The sequence below is a fragment of the Pipistrellus hanaki genome (genome assembly GCF_964339955.1).
Source record: "Pipistrellus hanaki genome assembly, chromosome: 10".
Classification (NCBI taxonomy): Eukaryota; Metazoa; Chordata; class Mammalia; order Chiroptera; family Vespertilionidae; genus Pipistrellus; species Pipistrellus hanaki.
In genome coordinates this window covers 42,054,203-42,081,194 of record NC_140512.1, presented here as the reverse complement: position 1 = coordinate 42,081,194, position 26,992 = coordinate 42,054,203, and the positions used below count along the sequence as shown (strand labels likewise).

General features: G+C 39.7%; 1 protein-coding gene across 15 annotated transcripts in view; it reads right to left on the bottom strand.

The window, feature by feature from the left end:
* Positions 1-26,663, bottom strand: part of EZH2 (enhancer of zeste 2 polycomb repressive complex 2 subunit) — a 71,096-nt gene extending 44,433 nt beyond the window's left edge. For 5 of the 15 annotated variants that reach the window (XM_084896509.1, XM_084896516.1, XM_084896511.1 and 2 more), the window contains exons 1-3: positions 26,540-26,663; positions 4,317-4,440; positions 3,404-3,532 (exon numbers count right to left, since the gene is read on the bottom strand). In XM_084896509.1, coding sequence (XP_084752635.1) covers positions 3,404-3,532; positions 4,317-4,433 — 246 coding nt within the window. In that variant the 5' untranslated portion in view covers positions 4,434-4,440; positions 26,540-26,663. Of the gene's footprint in view, positions 1-3,403; positions 3,533-4,316; positions 4,441-26,539 lie in introns of those variants that run through there. The other 10 variants (XM_084896518.1, XM_084896520.1, XM_084896514.1 and 7 more) reach the window with 6 other exon arrangements.
* Positions 26,664-26,992: the final 329 nt, after the last annotated feature.

Here is a 26,992-nt window from a genome sequence, read left to right as displayed (position 1 = left end):
GTACTTGGATCAACACTGCAGTCCAAAAATCCCACCAAGCCTACTCCTAAGAAAGTCTGCAAAACAGGGTAAATCTTTTTTAACCTGTTACGAACCTACTTCAGACTCCAACTTTTAGAGCATATAAGATAAATCATTATGTAGCTGGAAAGGCTCAAACTTAAATATATATACATATTGGTTATATTCTCATCTAAAAAGGTGATTAAATTCTTTACAGCCCTTAAAATTTTATTTATTGTGATAACACCAAAAGGCTTATCACAAACTATATAAACCTTCAATTTCCAAAAGTCAGGGGTGATGGTTTGAAAGTGGGTGCGGATGGGAGGAGTAAAAGATACATCATTTAAAGCAGATCAATTATCAAGAGCAGCTAGAACACCAGAGCCTGGCCAGGCCAGAGTTCCATGCAACAGAAATTTAATTCCTGAGGCTGGGGTAAACTTCCCTCCTTTTCCCTTCCTTTTTATGGAAATTGTATTTCTCAATGGGCATTGGGTACTAAGTTTAGAAAACAATTTTTTTTAATTTTAGTTTCTTCTCACAATTTCTCACATAAACTCACAATATCTTTACATGCAATGTTGTTTATCTCCACTTTTTTTTATTGATTTTTTTTTTTTTTTTTTTTTTAACAGAGAGGAAGGGAGATTGAGCCAGAAACGTCGATGAGAGAGAAACATCGACCAGCCACCTCCTGTACACCCCCCACCGGGGATGTGCCCGCAACCAACGTACATGCCCCAACTGGAATCGAACCTGGGAGGACCCTTCAGTCCGCAGACCGACGCTCTACCGCTGAGCCAAATAGTCTTCTGTTTATCTCCATTTTGATAAATTTAAAAGAAATCTTCAATTAGTAAATATTCACTTAAATATATTGTATTCATAAGTTTAACACCAAAAACTATATTATGAGCAACTGAAGTTAAACATAAATAATGGACTTTACTAATTTTTTTAAATGTTTTTATTGATTTTTAGAGAGAAGTGAGAAGAATAGAGAGATAAAAGCATTGATGAGAGAAACATCAATTGGCTGTCTTCTACACACCCCTTACTGGGGATCCCAGGGCATGTATACTGGACTGGGAATCGAACCCTGACCTCCTGGTTCACAGGTTGATGAACCACACTGGCCAGATTTTGTCAATTTTTTAAGTGTCTGAGCAGCTGAAACCGGTTTGGCTCAATTGATAGAGCGTCGGCTTGGGGACTGAAGAGTCCCGGGTTCGATTCGGGTCAAGGGCATGTACCTAGGTTGCAGGCATATCCCCAGTAGGGGGTGTGCAAGAGGCAGCTGATCGATGACTCTCTCTCATCGATGTTTCTAACTCTCTATCTCTCTCCCTTCCTCTCTGTACAAAATCAATAAAATATATTAAAAAAATAAAAATAAAAATAAATAAAGTGTCTGAGCAAAGTGTACTCTTCTGGGGCCACATCAGAACATTAGAGCAAGCAAACTGACTTAGCTCTTCTAAAGCTGTTTCCTCATCTGGGAAGAAAGAAGGCATAATACAACCATCATGAAGATTAAATGAAATAACATGTGCACAGTACCTTGTATAGTACCAGAGATCATTATTGCCAATAACTTTTATTGTTAATGTTAATTGAGCTTTTGATAGCATTTTGAGATTTGTAGTGGGTGGCAAAAATAAGTATTGCATGTGTTTCTATTTTATTTCTCCAAATTTATAAGATTTATTCTTCCAGGGAGGAAAAAAAATTAGGATAACTTCACCTCAAAATTTCCGAAAGGTCACCAACAAAACTTTCTAATTACTTAGAAACCCCTCAAGTACGGTCTGACTGGCACAGAAAAAAAATCCCTTTTAATAAGTCATCACCTCCAACATGTACAGGTCCTGACCCGTCCCAGATGGTGAGAGGGCTAGTAGCATATCATACATATTCAGACAACTGCAGGTCAGAGCTTTAAAGAGTAGCCACCTGACAAAATGCATAAATGGCTAACAACCATCCCACGTCAGGTGTCACCACTGAGACTACCATACCATCAGAGGTCATGTCTATAGCACACAATGGGCTGCTGTGACATTGCTGACAAGTTTTCCAAGCCAGTGTGTCAGATTCACAGGTCTCATAAAATAGCAAAGTAGTACTTGATTATCACAATATTTATTTAAAATGGCTACTCATTGCCCTGGCTGGTATGGTTCAGTTGGTTGAGCTCATCCCATGTACCAAATGGTCACTGGTTCAATTACCAGTCAGGGAACATGCCCAGACTGCGGGCTTGATTCCCAGTAGGGGGCATACTCATTGAAACATACTTTACAACAAATTCCATTGTTTAGATCAGAGTTTTTCAACCTTTTTCATCTCACATCACACATAAATAACTAAAATTCCATGCCACACCAAGAAATACATTTTTGCAAATCTGGGGGGGAAAAAAGTATACTTTTGATTCATTCAAACCAGACAGCTATTGTTGTGTTAACTGTTGTCATTTTTTTATATGACAATCTAAGGGAAAAGAGGACAGTGCCTCTGACTTTTCAGGTATTGCATGTCTTAAAAATTCTTGCCGCACATTGGTTGAAAACCACTGTTAGATAGATGCTCAGGTAAACAATAATCTACTACGTGGGGTAATCTAAGTTCCAAATCACTTTCTTCCCTCTTTCTGCTTGAGGTCCATTCAGATAGCATTCCATATTGTACGAGTTTTCCTATATAAAACAGGTTCTTAAACAGAAATGCTTTAACAAAAAAAAACCACAACTGATTGGTTCTATACTGTTTAAGCTTCTCCCATTTTCTTTCACCTATTACTGCTTGTTTTCCTGTTACTGAATCATAAAATCTACCACAGATTTATTACCTTCCTTTAAAAGTAGGATCTCTTACAGTAATTAACATTTTCTTCATTCAGAAATGCTAACTATAGAAAATGAAATTCCAAGTTCTCAACACTGAATTTAAAATTCTTATTAGAAAGAGCCTTAGAATTTAAACAAAATGTAAAAAAAACTTTCTTAGTCTATGAATATGAATGAAAAGGAGACATTTCTTACTGTATGGCTAATTCATATTAATGGGGGGAGAGGGGAGACAACTGAGTCAGAAAGCCTTGCTCTAAATAGTGATCTGACGAAGACATTAAAGAGTATTTAATTTAAAATATTTTTAATCAATAGTTATATAGGATACCTTCACTATAAATCTCTATAACAGTGAAAGCATATCAAGCACTAGAGCTGTTCCAGATATTAGTGTTACCTAAGGCAGCATTAACAGTTACACATGAAAAAGTGGCAATAAAAAGTCAGACATTCTGAAGTCAGTGACTTCCTCTCAATAACCAACCAACATTTCAACAGCAAAACCAGAATGCACTGAAATTACTGCAGCGCAAGAGTTAACCAACCTCCCTGGTCCCGCGCAATGAGCTCACGGAAGTCAGGATGTGAACAGGCTGTATCCTTCGCTGTTTCCATTCTTGGTTTAGGATTTCTGTTCTTTCCAAAATTTTCTGACGATTAGAACTAAACATACTCTTTAAAAAAATGAAAGGAGAAAAAAAAAATTATTCATTGTTAGAACATTTGTAACATCTCTATTATAGGTTAAAATCTAGTGATTTCTCAAAAACATCAGAAACATTCCCTGTAATGCGCATAGATTTTGCAATAAACTCTGGTTTCCCAAATTTAAATAATACAAAAACACCATACCTATTATTTTATTATGTAATTTAAATTTTTATGAATGGGAGAACAGGAAATTATTTCCATCCTTTGTTACATAAAACCACAAAATCCTGTATATTTGGGTCCCAAGACTACAGGTGCTATAGAAAGGTATAAAAAAAGGAAAAAAAAAAAAAAAGAGCCGAAACCGGTTTGGCCAGTAGATAGAGCATTGGCCTGTGGACTGAAAGGCCCCAGGTTCAAGGGCACGTACCTTGGTTGCGGACGCATCCCCAGTAGGGGGTGTGCAAGAGGCAGCTGGTCGATGTTTCTCTCTCATCGACGTTTCTAACTCTCTATCCCGCTCAATTCCTCTCTGTGTAAAATCAATAAAATATATTTATTTAAAAAAAAAAAAAAAAAGATAGTGAATTCCAAGTAGGCTAAGAATCTTTCCATTACCACTACTATGTGTGGTACAAATTTATGTTAAAACAGATCGAGGACTTGAACTTCAAGTCTTCATTTATCTAATGTAAATATAGCCTTAGCTGAAAATAAACCCTTTCAAATTAAAACTTATCTTTAGGGAGAAAAAAACGCTAACTTCAATTATACATGCATTTTCATAAAAGACAAAGAAAGGGATACCTTCACTTCATCGGCTCGCCTGAACCTCTTGAGCTGTCGCAGTCGCATGTACTCTGATTTCACGCGCTTCCTCCAACAAACTGGTCCCTTCTCAGACTTCTTCCCAGTCTGGCCCATGGTTATTCTAAAAGCAATGGTTTCATATTAAAATCACTAATCTAAACAGCCTGAACACAATCACTTGTGTTTAAATCCCCAGCAAACAATAAGCAAAAGAAGTAATACATAATTACACTGTTGACATTTGCAGAAGTGTACTCATTTGATCTGTATGGTTAAATCCTTAAAACATTTCAAAGTACTAAGGTTTTACTTAATAAAACTTTTAAAAGATATTTTTGTTTATAAACTCCTAGAGAGCTGCCATCTCATAGAAATGTGATCCCTTACCAAGAACTAAGTATACTATATACCGAGCTAGTTTTTATTTGTTTTTAAGTATTTTTATTTATTTTAGAGAGTCAAGAGGGAGAGAGATAGAAACATCAATGAGAAAGAAAGATTCATTGATAGGCTGCCTCCTGCAACCCCCCACTGGGATTCAAGCCAGCAACCTAGGCATGTGCCCTGTTTGGGAATGAAACCATGATCTCCTGGTTCATCGACTGATGCTCAACCACTGAATTACACCGGCGAAGCCAAACTAGTTTTTAATCTACAAGATCCACACAGTAGAGAAAAAAAAGAAGAATGTACTGTTTTCATCAGTACATTACTAGCAAACTTGAATATAATTGAACATAACAAATCTGAAAAAGTAAAATTTACATACCATTAAAAGTAAAAACAGTACAATACACAATAAATGTACAAATTAAAGTATTCCCCTACACACTTTTTTTACACCAGGCCCACCTTAAACACTGTGCTAAAGTCTGGATTGTTGCCTCTTGTGCCACCTTCGTTCACATAAGGGGTTTCTCTGCCAGCAAAAGAAAAAAGGAATGTGGCGAATGCAAAGTAAATCCTTCTGCCTTATCTTCAGTTGCAGACTCTCAGAATCAATCATGTTTAATTGTGGGGACAATCTATGGTTCACCAAATGTCTTATTCATATTACAGAGTCCCCACCTTGAGTCTAAATAAGTGTCCTCTTCTGGAACATTTTCTTCTCAAACTATTAAAACCATACCTGTATCTTCAAAAGATTAGAACAATTTCTGTCAGATGGTGCAAAGGTGCCATGTTAAGGAGTTTTGCTTTAATTTCTCTAAGAGCGGTGGAAAGCCACTGAGTGTTTTAAGTAAAAAAGAAGGGAAGGTTTCCAACTTGAAAAGACCAGCTGACTTCAGAGCAGAAGCAGGAGGTGAAGTAGGGAGAACAGAGCGCAAGGTGAGGCCACGTTTCAAACAAGAGCAGCTCTAATAGCACACTCGTGATAGGAGAGAAAAGGAAATCAAGTTACTCAAGAAAACCTGGTGATAATTTAAATGTGGGGGAAGCCGAAGCCGGTTTGGCTCAGTGGTAGAGCGTCGGTCTGCAGACTGAAAGGTCCCAGGTTCGATTCCGGTCAAGGGCATGTACTGTGGTTGCGGGCACATCCCCAGTAGCGGGTGTGCAAGAGGCAGCTGGCCGATGTTTCTCTCTCATCGACGTTTCTAGCTCTCTATCTCTCTCCCTTCCTCTCTGTAAAAAAAAAAAAAATTAACAAAATAAAAAATATATACAGTGGTGCCTCGCATAAAGAACGCCTCGCACAGCGAACGCTGCACACAACGAACTTCATTTCATGATTCATACAACGAACTTCGTTTCACACAACGAAGTCGCCCGAGCTTCCACGACCGCTTTGCCCGAGCTTCCATTTCTGCTTGGAAGATGCTTGTGCCTTCGTGGACCCAGGAAGAAGCAGTAGTTGATGACACAGAAGTGGTGAAGGACATCATCACAGTGGCCCAAAGGTTGGAATTAGAGGTAGAGGAAGAGGATGTAGAGGAGCTTATTGAGGAACACGAAGAAGAGCTGACAACTGAAGAGCTCCAAGCACTTCTGGTCCAGCAATAGGACAATGCTCAAAGGGAAGAGTCATCTGATAACGAGGAGCAATAATCAAACAATCAACCAATACCAACTGCTGACATCAAGAACATCCTGGTCAAATGGAAAGCAGTTCAGGAGTTTACCAATGCCCACTATCCGGATTCAGCTGAAGCAAACAGGATCAACGATCTTTACTCCGATACTCTTGTCCGTTATTTCCGGCAGATGTTGGAGAAAAGAGAAAAACAAACGACTTTGGACAGGTTTTTCATGAAACCATCGGCCAAAAAGCAGAAAATGGATGAAGATGTGCAAGATTCGGTAGACTCTACTTAGTCTGTCTTAAAATTTAAAAAATGTGTGTTTTTTTTTAAAAAAAATTATGTTTTTAGATGTATCTAAATAAAAATAATAACAAAAAATTTATCTTTTTTTATGTCATCTTAGCATATTTTATGCTACAGAACGAATTATTTTTTTTAACATGTATTGTTATGGGAAAACGCGTTTCACATAACGAACTTTTCGCATAACAAACTTGCTCCTGGAACGAATTAAGTTCGTTGTGTGAGGCACCACTTATATTTAAAAAAATAATAACAAAATAAATAAAAAATAACTGTGGGGGAAGACAACTTTCTGGCTTGAATAATTGAGTAAGGTTTCATTTACCTACTTGTTTACATAAAACCTTCTGGCACAAATAAAATTGTCTAAGACAAGATTTAAAAGAAAGAGCCCAGAGGTAAGAAGAGGTAACTCTTGGCAAGAATATTTAACCACCAAACAATAACAAAGAATGCAAATTACTTAGAGCTGAGAGGGAGGCAAAGAAAAGCATGTAATAAATGATGATTATGATCCAGGCGATAAATGTGAATATACAAAAATGAATGAAATACAGAAATTACCCTTTTGGAGCTAATATCCTACCTAGGAAGGCCAAAAAAAGAAAATCTATTACAATATAAGATATGGACATGTGGGGGTGGGAATAGGGTGGATGGACTGGACTGCAGAGAGATGGCAGAAAAGATGACAACACAGCCCTAAAAATTGAGATGGATTTCACAGTCCAAAAAAGAATGAAAGGAACTGCAAGGTATGAGCAGACACACTGGAGATGGGGCTGTATAGGGAGAGCCCAGGCTGGCAAACCCAGCTAACAAAGGTTGACACCAAATTTGGTAAAGACTCCAAATTACAAGGGCTGGAAAAAATGAGAAGAATGAAGAGATTTCAAAATTTGAGATAAAAACAGTTGAATGAGGTCACAGAGTTAGGAGTATTCCTTATGAAAAGGTTAACAAAGACTTCCCGGTGGATTGCTAAAGTGGAACAATGAGAGCAGTCCTTAGAACAGAGAAGACTGAACTCACTAGATGAGTTCAGAAGTCAGGAAGAAAAAAGAAAGCTAGGAAGACGGTAAAGTAGAGCAAAAAGACATCAAAGTTAAGAATAATTGGAGCCTCATTTGACACAGACAACAGGGGGGTGAGGGCATGAGTGGGGTAGGGGTGGAAGAGCAATGGGGCAATAAGGACACATATGTAATACCTTAATCAATAAAGAAAAGAAAGAAAAAATAACTTTGTGGGGCAATTGCTTTCAAATCTGCTAGTTAACAGGAGCTCAGGTAATTCTATGCAAATTACTTCAGACATTTAACACTTCAAAGCCTAGAACTAGAAAGAATAGGAACCTGATAAAAAGGGATATGTTGCTCGGAAACGATTTCACAACTATTCCCATCAGCTGCCTTGACAAATTCTTGGTCCTAGGAGGGAGCACCCTGTACCTGATAAACCTATAACAGAAACATAGCATTTAGTTTTCAAAGATGTGCAATGTGAGGATTTTTGCAATTCTTTCTAAGCTCTGTCTTGATAAATATGTATCATTAATTAGTTGGCATTATGTTCCGTTTCTGTACTAGAACCCTCCTGTCTAACATTCTGGAGAATACCTTTGTTTCTACTATTAGTTACCACAAAGTATGTCACAACAAAACAGTCTCTCGGGCCAAGTTTAATTGAGCTAAACAAGTTTAGAGATCAACAACAGAACATTTCAAAACTGAATCTAGAACCAACCTCTCCGGAAGAGGGAATAGATGGATAAATTTTCACATTTATAAATGTAACAAAGCTCTTCCAAACAAAGTACATGAGATTTTAGTCTATATAGGATGAGCTTGTAAGTTGAGAGGAAATGAAGAAAATCAGAGTAATTCATTTAGGGGAAATTATTGAAATATAAGAGACAAGATCTCTGAATTATGATCAAAGACAGCGGTTGCCAACTGGAGGTCTGTGAGGTCCGAAAGGTTGGTGACCGCTGATCTAAAAATAAATCTAAATGTTCAGGTGGTTCTTTGGAAATATAGGCACCATTTTAAAGGCTGTTTTAAATAAAACCTAATGCATAGCATCATTCAACCCTATCTTAACTCGACCTTTACACCATCACTCTCTTACTAAACTTTACCCATTTAGTCTCCAGTTTATCCTATCCCTTTCCGGCTTTAGTTTTTCCTCTATTCTTTCTATATACCCCCTCCTAAAGCTCTCACTATACTTATAGACCTAAGTTCCAACCCCTGATCCAAGTGTATAAATACCACTCTCTGCACTATATTAACTAGTTTAAAAAAAAAAAAACTGTCCTCCCCTCTATCCTTTTCTCATTGTTTGTGTGAAGGTGGATAGTGATTTTTTATGCTTTTTAGTGAAATTGTTATGCCTATTCCTGTGCTGTTATAGTTGCTTTGTATTTTTTTAAAAATCCTGTTTTTGTTTGTTTCTTTTACTTCTGTATATCATAGCCTTACTTAATAATAGTGGATATTGTAGTTTGTATTAATCTCCAAGTATTGTTACTGGCATTGGCTGGGTTCAGTGGTTGTTCTATGGCAATTTTCTCCACATATATATAGTTTGTTTCCCATTTCTCTCTTAGTTTTCTTCTTCTTCTTCTTCTTCTTCTTCTTCTTCTTCTTCTTCTTCTTCTTCTCTCTCTCTCTCTGTCTCTGTCTCTCTCTCTCTCTCTCTCTCTCTCTCTCTCTCTCTCTCTCTCCTTTTTTTTCCCGTTTTCCAACTTCATTTTGGCATTACTTTTTTTTCTTCTTTTTCTATCTCTTTATCCCTCTTTTTTTTATTTTATTTACTTATTAATTTTTTCTTAAATTTTTCTTTATTTTATTTTTACCTTTCTTCCTTCTCTCCTATCCCCTAATTTGCCTTTCTCTAGTGGTCACCTTTATTAAAGGTTATTAATATTGTAAATACATTCCTTTTAAGTGCCTCTTGTATTGTACCTGGTAGGGTTGTATTTTATACCTTTAAATCAACGCAGGAGAAGGAGCACCACATAACCACATCCTGAAAAGAGAGGCCATGGGGAGACCAAAAAATAGCCCGCACATGAAAGAAAAGCAGGCATCACCAGAAAAGGAAGTAAACGAGTCAGAGGCAAGCAGCCTACCGGAGCAAGAATTCAGAATAATGACCATAGGATGGCTAAAAAGAATGGAAGAGAAATTTGACAATAACCAAGAAGAAATGAGAAAGAACCATGAGGAACTGAAGAAGAATCGAGAGGAATTGAAGAAGAACCAAGAAGAAATGAAAAATGACATCGCTACCATGAAGAACTCAATAGAAAGCATCAAGAGTAGACTAGATGAAGCAGAGGACCGCATCAGTGAGCTAGAAGACAAGATGGAAAAAAATACCCAAGTAGAGCAGCTTCTAGAAAAAAAGATTAAATAAAACCTAATGCACCATTTTGAAGGCTGTTTTATTTATTTATTTTTTGAAGGCTGTTTTAAATAAAACAAACTCCCTCCCACTATTACAGCATTTATAACATTAAAATCACATTTTCACCCCCACACTTAAGTTCTTCAGTAGCAAGAACCATTATTGGTGCAGCTGGTGAGGCTTGGCTGAGCATTTGTCCCATACACCAAGAAGTCGCCATACACCAAAAGGTCACCAATTTGATGCCTGTCAGGGCACATGCCCATGTTGCAGACTCAATCCAGGGAGGGAGGGGGGATGCAGGAGGCTGCCAATCATGATTCTATCTCATTATTGATGTTTCTATCTCCCTCCCTTCTCCCTTACTCTCTGAAAGCAATTTCTCTCTCTCTCTCTCTCTCTCTCTCTCTCTCTCTCTCTCTCTCTCTCTCTCTTCTCTCTCTCTCTCTCTCTCAACTAGGTGTCACTGCTCAGGTTAACTACTAGATCTGATGATCCTGAACAAATAAAGACTAAAAATTCACACTATTTTATAAAACATACTAGAGGCCCAGTTCACAAAATTTATGCACTGGGAGGGTGTCCCTCAGCCCAGCCTGAACCTCTCCAATCTGGGACCCCTTGGGGGATGTGCAACTGCCCATTTAGGCCTGATCCCTAAACCAGGAGTCGGGAGATCCCTCTCACAATCCAGGAATGCTGGCTCCTAATCACTCGCTTGCTTGCCTGATTGCCCCTAACAACTTCTGCCTGCCAGCCTAATCACCCTTATCCACTCCCCTGTCAGCCTGATTGATGCCTAACTGCACCCCTGCTAGCCTGATCACCCCCAACTGCCCTCCTTTACTGTACACCGATCACCAACTGCCCTCCCCTGGTGGCCCAATTGCTCCCAACTGCCCTCCACTGCAGGCCTGGTCACCCCCAACTGCCCTCCCCTGCTGGCCTGATCACCCACAACTGCCCTCTCCATCTTGTGGCGGCCATCTTGTGATGACATGGGGGCAGACATCTTGTAATGATGTGAGGGCATGGTGCAAGGGCCACCTAGGCTTTTATTAGTATAGATTTATGCTGATGCAGCCATTCTCTGTATTAATATTAAGATAAATTAAAGAAATATTTATTATAAAACTGATCCTAAGGCTATCATTCTATTCTAAGCTCTAATGCTTATTCAGTTTTAACAAAATAGCATCATTAAATATGTGTTGCCAACTTGATTGTGTTTAATTTGTAAAGTTTTGGTTTTACCATAAGAAGTTTCTATCTGGCAGAAACCGGTTTGGCTCAGTGGATAGAGCATGGGCCTGCGGACTGAAAGGTCCCAGGTTAAGGGCATGTACCTTGGTTGTGGCACATCCATAGTGGGGGGTGTGCAGGAGGCAGCTCTCTCTCATCAATGTTTCTAACTCTCTATCCCTCTCTCTTCCTCTCTGTAAAAAAACAATAAAATATATATATTAAAAAAAAAAATACACAATCTCTCTACTGCTGGACCCAAACATTCCACCCAAATGACTTGCCAAAGGCTGGCAAAAGAAAATTCTGAAACTTCAGTATGAAGGGCTTGGAAAGCCAGAAATAGAGATATTATCAACCAGTCAATAAGAATTTATGGAGCATTCAGAAAATGCTAAATCCTCTGAGAAACGCAACTGTATAAGATACAATAGGTGACTTAAGTGCCTAAACTTTAGTGGGTCACTTGTACATATGACGACAGGAAAGTATTATGAACAGCATTTGTTTTCATTAAATCTTGTAACAATAACTAGTAACAAGGGAAAAATAAGGAGAAAAACCAGATCATATTTGTAGCCCTGATTTAAATAGTATTAAAAAGGCACAGGAAAATTACAGAATATGGCTATCTTAGCTGAATGACAGAAAACATTAACTTATTACAGCAACAGTGAGTAGACTGCAGTCATGTATTTTCCACAAAAATAAGATCCCTTTCCTCCTCCTAGCAGAAAAGTAAACTAAACTCACAAGTTCACCAGACTACCAACCAGCATTCCCATGTTTATTTGGAATTTCTATCAGTTTTACAAAGACAAGTCTGAAAAAATACATGGCTACATAAATTTACACCAACTAAAGAACTGATAGGTCATAAATGTCTTTAAAGAATGTGCTTGGCTGGGACTGGTTTGGCTCAATGGATAGAGCGTCGGCTTGGGGACTGAAGGGTCCCAGGTTCGATTCCGGTCAAGGGCATGTACCTTGGTTGCGGGCATATCCCCAGTAGGGGGTGTGCAAGAGGCAGCTGATCGATGACTCTCTCTCATCGATGTTTCTAACTCTCTTTCTCCCTTCCTCTCTGTATAAAAATCAATAAAAAATATATTTTAAAAAAAAAATGTGCTTGGCCAAAATCGGTTTGGCTCAGTGGATAGAGCCTCGGCCTGCGGACTGAAAGGTCCCAGGTTCAATTCCGGTCAGGGGCATGTACGTTGGTTGCGGGCACATCCTCAGTAGGGGGTGTGCAAGAGGCAGCTGGTCGATGTTTCTCTCTCATCGATGTTTCTAACTCTCTATCCCTCTCAATTCCTCTCTATGTAAAATCAATAAAATATTTTAAAAAAAAAAGAATGTGCTTGAACAATATATAAAATAGATTAACTAAACTTGCATCTAGAAATTAAATGCTAATCTATTTTATAAAATAAACATTTTGTTGGGTATGTACTCAATTTACATAGACATTGTTAGAAGAGAAATGGAACAAACAATGAACCAAAAGAAATGAAAACTATGAGATACAACTCATTATAATTCAAGGATGAGCCATGAGACACAAATGATTATTACTTCAGCACTCCACTTGACACAACAGAGTGAAAAGGTAGGTATAAGTCTTATGCCAGATATTCTCCCTTCTATAAAGTCTTATTTTAAAACCTCAAATAAGCCAACATCTAACACAAATTTAACCTACATTAAACAAAATTTTGAGAGACACTCAATTTAGGTAAATACAAAGAATCTGTCCACCGTTTCAGCCAATTAGTATATGTGTATGCCTAAGTGAGCATGAGCTAGGTAACAGTAATCTGATGTTTCCATAATCTGCTCTGCATGTCTTTCACTCGAAACTATTCTAGTGCTAAAAGATAAGTATTTTTCATATAGCAATGGCCTCTGAGTTCAAACTGACAACTGAGCTCAACAGAACAGTGATCTGTTCTCATACTGATAGAGTAGGCAGACATGAACAGAGCAGGAGCGATAGGCCAGATAGAGAATGTTATCAGGGCCAAAAGTCCCCAGGTGCCTACCAATGGGCAAAACTAGAAAAATAACAATTATAGGCTAGGATCTTACCCCTAGGGTGCCCTTTCCCCCCCTACCACGTAGGTGAAGGGGTTGCAAGCAGTTAGTTTAGGGCAAGCATGTCAAAGCATGAGGCTCACAACAAAGATTTTTGTGCACTAGCCAATATAATGGTAAGAAACATTTTAATAAAAATTTCCCAACTTAATTTTTACAATATACTATTATACATAATTGTTAGTAACAAACTACAATGTTCACTAATGACTGATTATTATAATCGTGTTGCATTCATTTCCCTTACTCAACTTATGTGCAAGCACACCATTTCTCTCCACTAATACTAGCAGCGAATATTTTAGCAGCTGATTGCCATGTCATTAGTATTAGACTGACTTGTTTGGTATGAACAGGAAATATTTCGCTTTCAGAGAACAAGAAAAATAGGTTTATTTGCATTACACTTATTAATTTGTGCAGTTATTCAGTGTCTGGTAAGTTAATTTTTATTAGTGTTCTATTATTTTGTTGATAACTAATTTATTTCAGCCCTTTGTATTCAGCATGCCTCTATCGAAATAAACCTACGGCCAAAACCAGTTTGGCTCAGTGGATAGAGCCTCTTGCACACCCGGGACCCTTCAGTCCACAGGCTGACGCTATATCCACTGAACAAAACTGGTTTCGGCTATCTGGTAGTTTTAGTACTGGAGAGTTAGTGGATGTCACAGGGAGGTAAGCGTGCTTCCATTTCTTTCATCTGTGGACATCTCATTGAGAGCCCTCAGAAACTTCTCTGGCTCATCTCAGCCCTGAAGTTCATTTTCTTGCTAAGAACAGTAGTCATTTAGAGCAAGGTGGAAATAAAGGTGCTAGGAGCAGCATGAACCATAGGCCTTTTCTTTTCTTTAATATATTTTATTGTTTATTTGTTTTTTTACAGAGAGGTATATAGAGAGCTAGAAACGTTGATGAAAGAGAAACATCGACCAGCCGCCTCCTGCACACCCCACACTGGGGATGTGTCCGAAACCAATGTACATGCCTTTGACCTGAATCAAACCCGGGACTCCCAGTGCGCAGGCTGTCGCTCTATTCACTGAGCCAAACCGGTTTTGGCAACCATAGGCCTTTTCATTATTTCTCTTTACTTAGCATTTATCACCAATGTACTGCTGAGGTACTATAAAACTTCAAACTCTTCTATATTTACAATCAATGATATTTTTCAGTATTTGTTTTAGCAAATATATTGTCTATTGAATTCACTCTTATAAAAATTACTTGTGTCGAAACCGGTTTAGCTCAGTGGATAGAGTGTCAGCCTGCGGACTGAAAGGTCCCAGGTTCGATTCCGGTTAAAGGCATGTACCTTGGTTGCAGGTACATCCCCAATAGGGGGTGTGCAGGAGGCAGCTAATCGATGTTTCTCTCTCTCATCGATGTTTCTCTCTCTCTCTACCTTCCTCTCTGTAAAAAAATAAATAAATAAAATGTTTTGTTTTTTTTTAAATTACTTGTCACAAATAAGCCCTCAGAAAATACATTTTTGAATCTCCAAAAACCTATGGAAATGGTGTCAAGGCCCAACTGGTGTGGCACAGTGGTTGTGCATCGACCTACAAACCAGGTCATGGTATGATTCCTAGCCAGGGCACAAAGCCTGGATTATGGGCTCTATTCCCAGTGTGGGGAGTGCAGGAGGCAGCCGATCAATGTTTCTCTCTCATCATTGATGTTTCTATCTCTCTCCCCTTCTCCCTTCCTCTCTCAAATCAATGAAAGTATATCTTTATATTTTTTTAAAAGGAAATGCTGTCAAGAATTCACCAACTACAAGGAAACTAGCTGTTGCCAGGCTGGGAGCGGCCAGGCCCGGAGCAGCCGGGTCGGGTGCGGCCAGGCCAGGAGCAGCAGCTGCCAGGCTGGGAGCGGCCAGGCCCGGAGCAGCGGCTCCCAGGCTGGGAGCGGCCAGGCCCGGAGCAGCCGGGTCGGGTGCGGCCAGGCCCGGAGCAGCAGCTGCCAGGTTGGGAGCGACCAGGCCCGGAGCAGCAGCTGCCAGGTTGGGAGCGACCAGGCCCGGAGCAGCCGGGCCCAAAGCAGCCGGGCCCAGAGTAGCCGGGTCGGGTGCAGCCAGGCCCGGAGCATCAGCAGCCAAGTCCAGAGCAACTAGGTCGGGAGCGGCAGTGACCAGACCCGGAGCAGCTGGTTGTGGAACAAACCAGAGCAACAGAGGCCAGGCCCGGAGCAGCCAGGCCCAGAACAGCTCGCTCCTCGCCTGCCCCTGCCCCACAGCTGCCTCTCAGACATGGCTGGAAACTTTTGCGGGAACTTGAGGGTCTGCTGAATCAAGTGATGAAGGCTTAGATCTGGATGTGTTGTTAGTATAGGGCTGGGGTATTGATCTGTGAGTGCCTTGGGTGGGGCCTGGATGAGGCTGGTTGACCTATTTGGAAATGTCTTTTGTGTGAAATGTATCATTGGGCATGTGGAGGTATTATTGATATGAGAAAATGCTAAGTAACTGATTTACTATCTGAAAAGGGATTTACTATCGGGGAAAGGGAGGGAGGAAGAGACTGAACATAAACTGCACCTATGGATGAGGACAATGGGGGATGGGGAGGGGGCGGAGGGTGGGGTGGGAACCTGGTGGAGGGGGGAAGAAATGAGGAACCTTTGTAATAATATGAACAATAAAGATTGATTTAAAAAAAAAAAAAAAAAAAAAAGGAAACTAGCTGTATAACCCCTGAAGTTACCTCTGCAATTTCCAGACTGACATTAAGGTCTTCAAACAGACTCTGGCCGGTTTGGCTCAGTGGATAGAGTCGGCTTGCGGACTAAAAGGTCCCAAGTTCAATTCTGGTCAAGGGCACATACCTAGGTTGTGTGCTAATCCTCAGTTGGGGGCATGCTGAAAGTGGCCAATCAATGAGTCTCTCTCATCATTGATGTTTCTCTCCCTTTCCCTTCCTCTCTGAAATAATAAAAATATATTTTAAAAACTGAATGACTTAAAAAATAAAAGTCTTCAAGCTGGAAAAAAACTTCTGTCTCAGCTCTTCCATGTAGGAAAGAAAGAAAAAAGAGAGGGCTAGCATTAAGTACCTATCACTTAGGAGCTGAACTCAGGGCCTAGAAAAGACATGACATTTTGTTTGGTAGACTAGATTTAAAAGCTAATACAAACTGCCTCTTTCTAGAGCAGTGGTTCTCAACCTTTCTAATGCCGTGGCACTTTAATACAGTTCAGTTCCTCATGTTGTGGTGACCCCGAAACATAAAATTATTTTTGTTGCTATTTCATAACTATAATTTTGCTACTGTTATGAATCATAATGTAAATATGTGTTTTCCGATGGTCTTAGGAGACCCTGCTAGCGGTTCTCAACCTGTGGGTCACGGTGTAGAGCCTAAGACCATCGCAAAACACAGATATTTACATTATGATTCATTAACAGTACAAAATTACAGTTATGAAGTAGCAACGAAAATAATTTTATGGTTGGGGGTCACGACAACATGAGGAACTGTATTAAAGGGTCATGGCATTAGAAAGGTTGAGAACCACGTTCTAGAGGATAAAGAAGAGAGTATCTCATCCTTTTTTTAAATAGCCCTAACAAGTGAAGACTGAAGTACCCAATAATAGTTTGAAGAAATTTTCTTTTCTAGAAAATAGTATGGAATTTAGTTACATGCTGTTGTTAGTGGACAAGTGACACCAGACCTTTTTATTATTTTTTTTAATAGATTTTATTGATTTTACACAGAGAGGAACTGAGAGGGATAAAGAGCTAGAAACATCGATGAGAGAGAAACATCCACCAGCTGCCTCTTGCACACCCCCCACTGGAGATGTGCCCGCAACCAAGGTACATGCCCTTGACCGGAATCGAACCCGGGACCTTTCAGTCCGCAGGCCGACGCTCTATCCACTGAGCCAAACTGGTCTCGGCCAGACCTTTTTTTGTAAATGGTTTCAAAAGAAAACAAAAACTATTTTAGTTCTTTATCTACAATAATAAATTCTATAGGAAGAAAGTATGTACTTTTCAATCTGGGTTTATGTTAAGACAAAGAAAACTATACTGTTTTCATTTATATTACATACAATTCTGTCTGAAAATATTTCATTTCTGATACTTCTGGTCATCAAATGTATGGTAGTTTTTCCCACCCCCAACAATTCTGGGACACCAGATGAGTGTCACATTTCTACCTGAAGAGTGTGGGATCCCACAAGTTACAGGATTAGTCCCACAATTGGTACACCAAGCTACACAATTTTATCATCATTCTATAATCAAGTTACCTTCATTTTACTTTAAATATTCTCATTTATCCTATGAAAACAAAACTAAAACTTCAACTCACTAATAAATAAAAGGTCTGAGTTACCTAAAATTGAAAATGTAAAAAAATTATCAAATATTATCATTTTCAAAACACCTTATGTTTATTATACTAAGAACTAAATCACTTGTGGCCCTAGCCAGTGTGGCTAAGGCAGAGCCAAAAGGTCCCAGACTCAACTCCAGTCAAGGGCAAGTACTACAGTTGAAGTCTCCCCAGGGCCCTGGTCAGAGAGTGTGCAGGAGGCAACCAATCAATGTGTTTCTCTCATATGGATTTTCTGTCTTTCCCTCTCTCTTCCACTCTTTGAAAAATCAATGGAAAAAATATTCTCAGGTGAGGATTAAAAAAAAAAAAAAAAGAAAAGAATAAATTTGTGCTCTGGTCAGATGGCTCAGTTGGTTGGAATATCATCCGAAACACTGGAAGGTTTCATGTTCAATTCCCTGTCAGGGCACACACCTGAATTGTGGGTTCAATCCTCCGTCAGGGTGAGTCTAAGTATGAGTACCAGTAAGAGAGGCAACCAACTGATGTTTCTCCTCTCCCCTTTCCTCCCTTCCTCTATCTCTAAAACCAATGAAAATATCTATATCCTTAGTGAGGGTTTTTTAAAAAAAGAATAAATTTGCTTTCAATTTAACTGAATTTAAACAATTATGCCTCCAGTATTAACATTACTTAACTTGATCTGTACATTGTCAAAATACACAATAACAATGTAAAAAATTAAAGAGAACACACGTGCAATAAATCCTACAGAATGTATATTCAGTACACAGACCTTTTACAACTCAACAAGATAAAACCATTTTTTAAATTGATTTTTAGAAAGAGAGGAAGGGAGACAGACAGAAACATCAATTTTTAAAATGCCTGACCAAAAAAAGTGTATGCAAGTAGTCAATAAGCACCTTCAAAGATGTTCAACATTCCCTGGTGAGAAGCTCAATGGTTAGAGCCTAATACAGCTACACCTAGGTTGCCGGTTCCATCTGCAATCAGGGCACATACAAGAGCAATCAGTGAATGCATAAATAACTGGAATAACAAATCAATGTTTCTCTTTCTCTCTCTCTCTCCTCACCCCTCTCCATTCCTCTTTCTAAAATCAATAAATAAAAATTTAAAAAGAAAAGATACTCAACATCACTGATTACAAATTAGAACCACCATGAGATACTTAACACTCATTAAATGGCCAAATTTTAAGACTGGCATGGAGACACTAATTCCTTGTCTGTTACACCTACAACTGTAATAATAATTCATGAAAAAATGGAACAACCACTTAAGAAAAGTTTGGGAGTTTCTTATAAAGTTAAATCAGTATCTACCACATGACCCAGCAGTCCAACTGCAAGGTGTTTACCCAAGAGAAATTAAAGGATGATCCACAAAAGACACACAAATGATCATAGCAGCTTTAGTAATAATAGTCCCAAACTGAAAACAGCCCAGGTGTCCATCAACAGGTAAACAAAAAACAGTATAGTGATACAATGCAAGATTACTAAGAAATAAAGTACTAACACAAGCACATAAATCTCAAAAATATGCTTGATGAAAGAAACCAATCTCAAATGAGAATATACTGTATAATTCTGTTTATGAAATTCCTGAACAGAAAAACTCTGATGGGTATTTGAGAATGAATGATTGTGAAAAAGCTATAAGAACTTTTGAGCCGGGACCGGTTTGGCTCAATGGATAGAGCGTCGGCTTGGGGACTGAAGGGTCCCGGGTTCGATTCCGGTCAAGGGCATGTACCTTGGTTGCGGGCATATCCCCAGTAGGGGGTGTGCAAGAGGCAGCTGATCGATGACTCTCTCATCGATGTTTCTATCTCTCTCCCTTCCTCTCTGTATAAAATCAATAAAATATATTTAAAAAAAAAAAAGAACTTTTGAGATGATAACATTCTTTTTTTTTCTTTTTTTTTAAGATCTTTTGATTTTTAGAGAGAATGGGAGATAGAAACATCAACTGCCTGCCTCCTGCATCTCCCCTACCATGGATCAAGCCTGCATCTGGGCATGTGCTCTGACCAGGAATCAAACTGGCAATCTTTCCATGTATCAGTCAATGCCCAACAAACAACCACACTGGCCAGGGTCTATCTTGATTGAGGAGATGGTTACACAGGTGTATATATCTTCAAATTGCACCATTCAAATGTATATATTTTATTGTATGTAATTACATTTCTATAAAGCTTTTTTAACTAAAAAATGGATACCTTTTTAGAAAGCAATCTGACATCTAGTAAAGCTTGAAATGTGCATACAAGCAATTCTTCAAATAGAAAGTTGTCACACAAATGTTCAAATATATAAGCATGTTCATTTCTTTTTTTAAAAATATATTTTATTGATTTTCCACAGAGAGATAGTGAGTTAGAAACATCAATGAGAGAGAAACATCGATCAGCTGCCTCCTGCACACTGCAATCAATGAATGATTAGGGATGTGCCCGCAACCAAGGTACATGCCCTTGACTGGAATCAAATCTGGGACCGTCAGTCCCCAGGCCAACGCTCTATCCACTGAGCCAAACCAGTTAAGGCAGTGTTCACTTCTTTTAAGGAGAAAACACAATATCCATCACAGAAGTTTGCTTCATGTGACATATTCATAAAAACTGAAATACTATGTATTCTGCTTACAAAACAACCGGATAGCTTAGAGCAGGAAGCAGCAAGCATTTTCTGTAAAGGGCCACAGGACTAGTTAGTTTAGGCCTGGCAGGCCACATCCAGTCTCCTTCCACGTTTTTTTGGAAGTTTTGTTATTCTTTTACAATTTTTTTAAAAATGCTAAAATCAATGGCAGTTCAAGGGGGACACACAAGCACACACATACAAGCACACACATTCAAGCACACACACACAAAGACGGCCTGAGAGATCAGGATTTTGAAACCAAACTGCCCAAATTCAAATCCTTATTCTACCACTAACCAGTTTTAATCAAGCTCTCTATCTCTTATTACAGTATCTATATAAAATAAAACGAAAACATTTAGAACAATGCCAAGCATATAGCAAGCCCTAACGAAATTTCAGCTATGTTCTAATGAAATAGATCTCTCTGTAATGTCCTAAGAACGTTGTTTTAGAACTAAATAACTTGATCCCATTTCTATAAAATATATGTATAAATACATTTTCAGATGAATACATTGGAAAGTTTAGGAAAAATATACACCAAATTGTTAAGGGTAGGGAATAGGATTATGTTCAGGATCAAGAAAGCTTTCACTTTATAAATGCCTAAATTGTTAGTATTTTAAAATGAACACATAATATTTATATTTAACCAAGAGATGTTTCTAAATAAACAAACAGATAAAGCACATGTAACACCTTTTTCTTTACTTACAGGCCCTAAGCACATATTTAAAAACTTGAGAAGTGTTCAGTTCCATTAATGAAAAAGCACATCAACTCTCAAAAAACAATACGGGTGCAATACCAGTATCTAAGAATCATTTATCACACACACTTTGTCCCAGGTGTAGTGCTAAAAGATTTCACATGTAATAGTTCATTTAATCCCCCCAACAACCTTATGGCATAAATACTGTGATTATGATTAAATTAAGACAAGAAAACAGACATCAAGGACAACTTGCCAGCTCAGGAACTGGAACCAATGAAAACAACTCCAAAAACCACACTCTTGAAATACCGTCCTCCCTACCATCCCAGAGTGAACACCACTACAACTCTGGCTAAGAAGGATATCTACCAACACCTTTTAGTCTGGGTACAGCATCAGATTGCACCTCCTATAAAACTACAGTTATGTATTTTTATATACAACTGATTGGTTCAAATAATCTCCTTAGAACCCATAACTTGAATCATGCAGGAGACCAGTAGATAATTTAGAGCAGATAATATGGAGTCAAACAATTTAAATTTAAATTCCTAAATAAATTTAGGAATTCAGCAATTTCTAGCATAGATAATCCTGGGCAAATTCTTAACTCCTCTAGATAGCAATTTTCTTACCTGTAAAAGTTCCCAGTGTCTTGATGTTAAAGTGCTTTTATTGTAAAATGTACATAGCATTTACCACATTAATCATTTTTAAGTCTACAATTCAGAAAACTTAAGCACATTCAAAATGTCGTGCAACCATTGCCATCCTTGTCCATAACTTCATCATCCCAAACAGAAACTATGTACCCTGACTGTACACTAACTTCCCATTCCTCTACCCTTCCCTCAGTCCCTGATAACCTCTATTCCACATTGCCTCTATGAATTTAGTACTAATTCCAAGATTTTCTCCTTTTGTATCAGGCTTATTTTACTTGCAATATTTTCAAGGTTCATCTATGTTTTAGAATGTATCAGAATTTCATTCTTTAATGTCTAAATTATATTCCATTGTTTGTGTATACCATGCTTTATTTATCCATTCAACCACTTATGAATGCAGGGTGATTTTTGCAAAAATTAAAAATAAAGTATCTGATGTGAGTGTTACCACAAAAAAATAAATAGCCTAACCAGTTTTGCTCAGTGGATAGAGCATCAGCCTGCAGACTGAAAGATCCCAGGTTCAATTCTGATCAAGGGTATGTATGGGGAGGCGGCGGAGGATGAGGTGGGAACCTGGTGGAAGGGGGAAGAAATGAGGAACCTTTGTAATAATATGAACAATAAAGATTGATTGAAAAAAAAAAAAAAAGGGTATGTATGTACCTTGGTTGCGGGCACATCCCCAGTGGGGGGGGTTGCAGGAGGCAGCTGATGGATGTTTCTCTCTCATCGATGTTTCTAACTCTACCCCTCTCCCTTCCTCTCTGTAAAAAATTAATAAAATATTTAAAAAATAAAATAACCCTAGCCAGTGAGGCTCGGTGATTAAACATCTACCTATGAAGGTTGTTTGGACCCCCATAGGGGCATGCAAGAAGACGCTAATTAATGGTTCTCTCTCATCATTGATGTTTCTCTCTCCCTCTCCCTTCCCCTCTAAAAATCAATTAAAAAATATATTTAAAAAATAAGTAAAAACAAATGAATACAGCATCTGGGAAATAGTAGGCATTTTAGTTTCTTTTTTTGTCATATTTTTGCACCAAATAGAGTAGTGGCAAAATATGGAATGGTGTAACCATCTCAAAAATGTATAAACTATGCCTTTTGAGAGATTATTGGATTTGCTAAATCAACCTTTATATCACTAGAGGCCTAGTGCATGAAATTCTTGCTCGGGGCCTTCTTCTCGGACCCCCACCCCAATGGCTGCCAGCCAGGGCCTTCTTTCATTCCATGCTGCCCCTTGGTGGTCAGCACACATGATAGCAAGGAGTCAAACTCCAGAGGAGACAATTTGCATATTACCCTTTTATTATATAGGACTTTCAAAGAATGATGATGAGCATCGAAATAAGTGGTCCATATTTACACTGGCTAGCCCCATTTCCTTCAGCTTTTACTTCAAAACCTACCTCCAATTCTCCAATAAAGAACTCATCCATTGTAACTAAAACCTTGCAATTAAAAGATTTACTATTCTCAACCGCTTTCCCCTCCTCATATTTTTGCACAAGGATCATCAGTATCAACATTAAATTAAGCAGAAACTATACTCAAGGTATCCAGATGACTCAAGCTTTTTTCTAATTGCTTGAAATACCAAACATGAATACCAATTGTTGTACCTAAAAGATATCCAACTTTCAATCACAAATCATTAGAACTATGAGAAACCTTGAAATTTGTTTACTGTAATGCTTATTTATCTTTGTAATCACTGCCTCTCCAAGGAGAAAACGTATCTTCCAAAGTTCCTCATGACATAAATATTAAGAGCCTGTTTGCTTTGCCAGTTCATTTGTCAAATTATTTCCGTTTCATATTTTCTTCATTCATTCAACTATCAATATTAAACCCCTATTCTCTACCAACTACCAGGTATACAGAAAAAAAATAGGACAGAGCCTCTGCCTCAAGGCACTTAATAGTGAAGAAGGCTGCTGCATAAATAAGTGGTTACAATCCAATTTGATACATGCTAAAATAAAAGTATGAACAAAGCCCTGTGGAATACAAAAGTGCCTGAGAATTCAGAGTGGCCTCTAGAAGATAATGGTTATCATCTGACCCTGAACCTTTCTCTGAATGTAATGAGCTTTTGCTCTTCACTCATGCTCTCACCCAAACTGAAGAATTCACCTGTCCATACAGAGTTCTTCATAATTCTTCATAATTTGTACTGACACAGACTTAAAAAACAAACCCATAAATCATTTCTACTTGACCCCAGATTGCATTAGTTCCTTAGAGGATTTTTCCTTGTTGGTTTTTAAGAAGCAGATCAACTTTCTTAAGCACTGTTTATTTAGGCCAATACAGAAATCAATGCACATTCCTGGGGAAATTTTCCTAAAATTTTTAAATGGACCACACAAAGATAATCATGTATGTATGCATGCAAGGCAAAGCTGATATAATAGCATTAGAACTATTTTTTTTTTTTGCCTAACTACATTAAATCAACAAGTTGGTGTGTTTTCTAATCACTGCTAGTTAAACTGACTAAATGCATTCTCAATTCAGTCAGAAAAGTAAAATTTTAACAAATTTTTTAATGAATTCCCCAAAATGACTTTAAAATATATCTAGTGGCAAGTGCAAAGATAGTAATTACCAAATACAAAATACTCAGAAAAATTAAAATTTCTTAGCCTAAAATATACAAATTTCTGTCAAATCTACATAACTAGCTCATCTCATAACAATGGGCAAGATTAATAGCAGGACTTTTAAATATAGCATGATTATTGGCAAGTAATCTAAATGGATACATTTGACAATCTCAGTACTGAGTGCAGCACCAGAAATGTCTGCTCAATTTTGTCCAACTCTGTAAAATATATGTAATATATATGTAATAAAGACTTTCACACTGCATTTCTTTGTCTCCATTTTTATAAAACTATAATACAGTGGGTATATAAATGCAAATCAGGAGAGAGCCTATGTGGTTCCAAATTCCTTTTCTCTGAATATATTAATTTTGAACAAAAATTAGAATTTAAGTTGCAATTTTCCTAAGTGTTTCGAGGACTTTAAACATTATGTTCCATAACACACCTCCAAAAAGAGAGAACATGGTTCCTTAGAATCCTATCTATTCCTAATTTTAGAGACTATGAAAAGTAAAGAAAATATATCTTAAATACTTTTCATTTTCTTCCAAATAAAGTGATCAATAAATTAGCCAGGACTACATATTCCACTTTTTATTCCTACACATGAAGTAATTGCTAATGCTCATGAATGAAGAGTAATAGGAAAATAAACTCCAAAACCCTTAGATATATAGGTTACATTAAACTGTATCAGCATTAGTGTTTAAAATTCTGTTTTATGTAACATTAAAACGCTATGAAATTAAACTCGACCTTTGAAACCTAGAAAGTTACCTCGTAGTAAAATCTTTTTAAATACCAAAGACACATTTTTATGTCCAAACGAATTTAAATTTTACAGAGTCTGTGTGACAAAGGAAGTTTAGCTTAACAGTGGACAGAACACATTCAATTTACTAAGCAACAAACATTTCTGGAGCCAGTATTTTGACTCGCCAACGCTATTGTTCGCGGAAAACAAAATCAATTCATTAAAAACTGTTCACCATACCACCTAAACACACACTTGTCGTAAGCATTTTATTTTTATCAACTATTTCTAACATCTCACCCTTATCCAGCCTCTAAGGATTTGGGAAATACTCATTGACCAAACGATAGTTGATTTCGATAGTTGATTTCGTTAGCACCTGTCGCCATTCTCAGATGGATCGAGTCGGCCAAAACAACTTATAATTTTTTTAAGATAATGATTCTTTAGAAAGTGGAAACTCACTAGGCACGAGTTCGCCAAGTTTCCCAACAAAATATCGTGCTCCTCGATTCCTCTCGTTTTCAAAAAGTGACCCCGTGGCACGAACTTGGTCGGTGGTTGGAGGGGGTATACACAATAACGGCGGGAACTCGACGGAAAAGCCCTCCCAACGAACAAAACCAAAGGGGAGAACAAGCTCGACCCTCTCCCTCCCCTTAAATTGAACATAAAAGCCAGGCGGGAGGAAGGCAGCCCGGCACGGCCACGATGTCTTCAGGCTGCTCTGAGGGAAATGGCACAGGTGCGGCCACCCCGAGCCCGGTCCCCACGAGCCGTCCCGGGTCGCCGGGGTCCCCTCGACCCGCGCGCCCGAGGGGGAGTGGGGGGGGCGTGGGGTCGAGTCCGCCCACCCGCGCCCGCACGCCCCTCTCCCGCCCGCTGTCAGGCTCCGGTGTCACTGCCCCATCCTCGCGCCGAGCTCCCCCGAGACACAGTCAGTCCTTTGTCTGAGTGGCTCACTCGGCGGCGAGGTCCCACCAACTTGTGTTTGTCCCGTCCCACCCAGCGCTCCGCACACAAAGGAGACTTGGGATCGGGCGCCAGCCCGCCCCGGACACCCGAGCGCCCCCGGCCGGGGCACGCTCCCCCGAGAGGGGGACCGGGGGGGGGGGGGGGGGGGGGGCGGGCACGCGAGAGGACCCCTCCGCGCGGCGCACGCCCCTGCCTCTGCCTCGGGTCTCCGGGGTCCGGGACTGCCCGCCCGCGGGGTGGCGCGGACCAGCCCGGACTCACGGCCCCCCTTTCTGAGGGGTGTCCCCTCACCCCGCCTGCAAAAGCGGCGACCCGGCAGAACCCGCTGAAGGAGGTACCCGGGCAGGCAAAGCGGAGGCAAGAGGGTCCCGGCGCCGCCGCCGCCGCCCTGCGCCCGGCTCCAGAGCCCCGCCGGCCGGCTGGCCGCCCGACTGCGGCGCGTTACCTGCGTCCCAGCCCGCGCCGCTCCCGCGCGCCGCTGCTCCCGTGCGCTGCCACTGCCGCCGGGGCTTCGTCTTCGGCGTCCCAGTGGGTGTCGGATGCTCCCGGACCGAGCGCCAAACCCGGCAGGCCAATCGCCGTCGCTTTTATTTGGCCCCCCCGTCCAACCAAGCGCCGCCCCGATTGGCGGGACGCGAGCGGGCTCCCACCCAATCACAGGGCCCGCCGGGCGCGGAGGCGCGGAGCCAGCCCCTCACAGAGGCGCCCGCGGGACTCTGCGGGGCCGGGCCAGTCGTGCGCGCGCGCGCGTGTGGAAGCCGGGGGTACGTGGCCCGCCGTGGAAGCGCCGTTCGGCTCTTTGTTCTTTGGCTGGAGGTTCGGTGCCTCTCGGGAAGGGAACTAGAAGCTGCGGAGCCCGAAGAGCGGGCCGCGGGCCGGAGGGCAGACTGGATGTGGT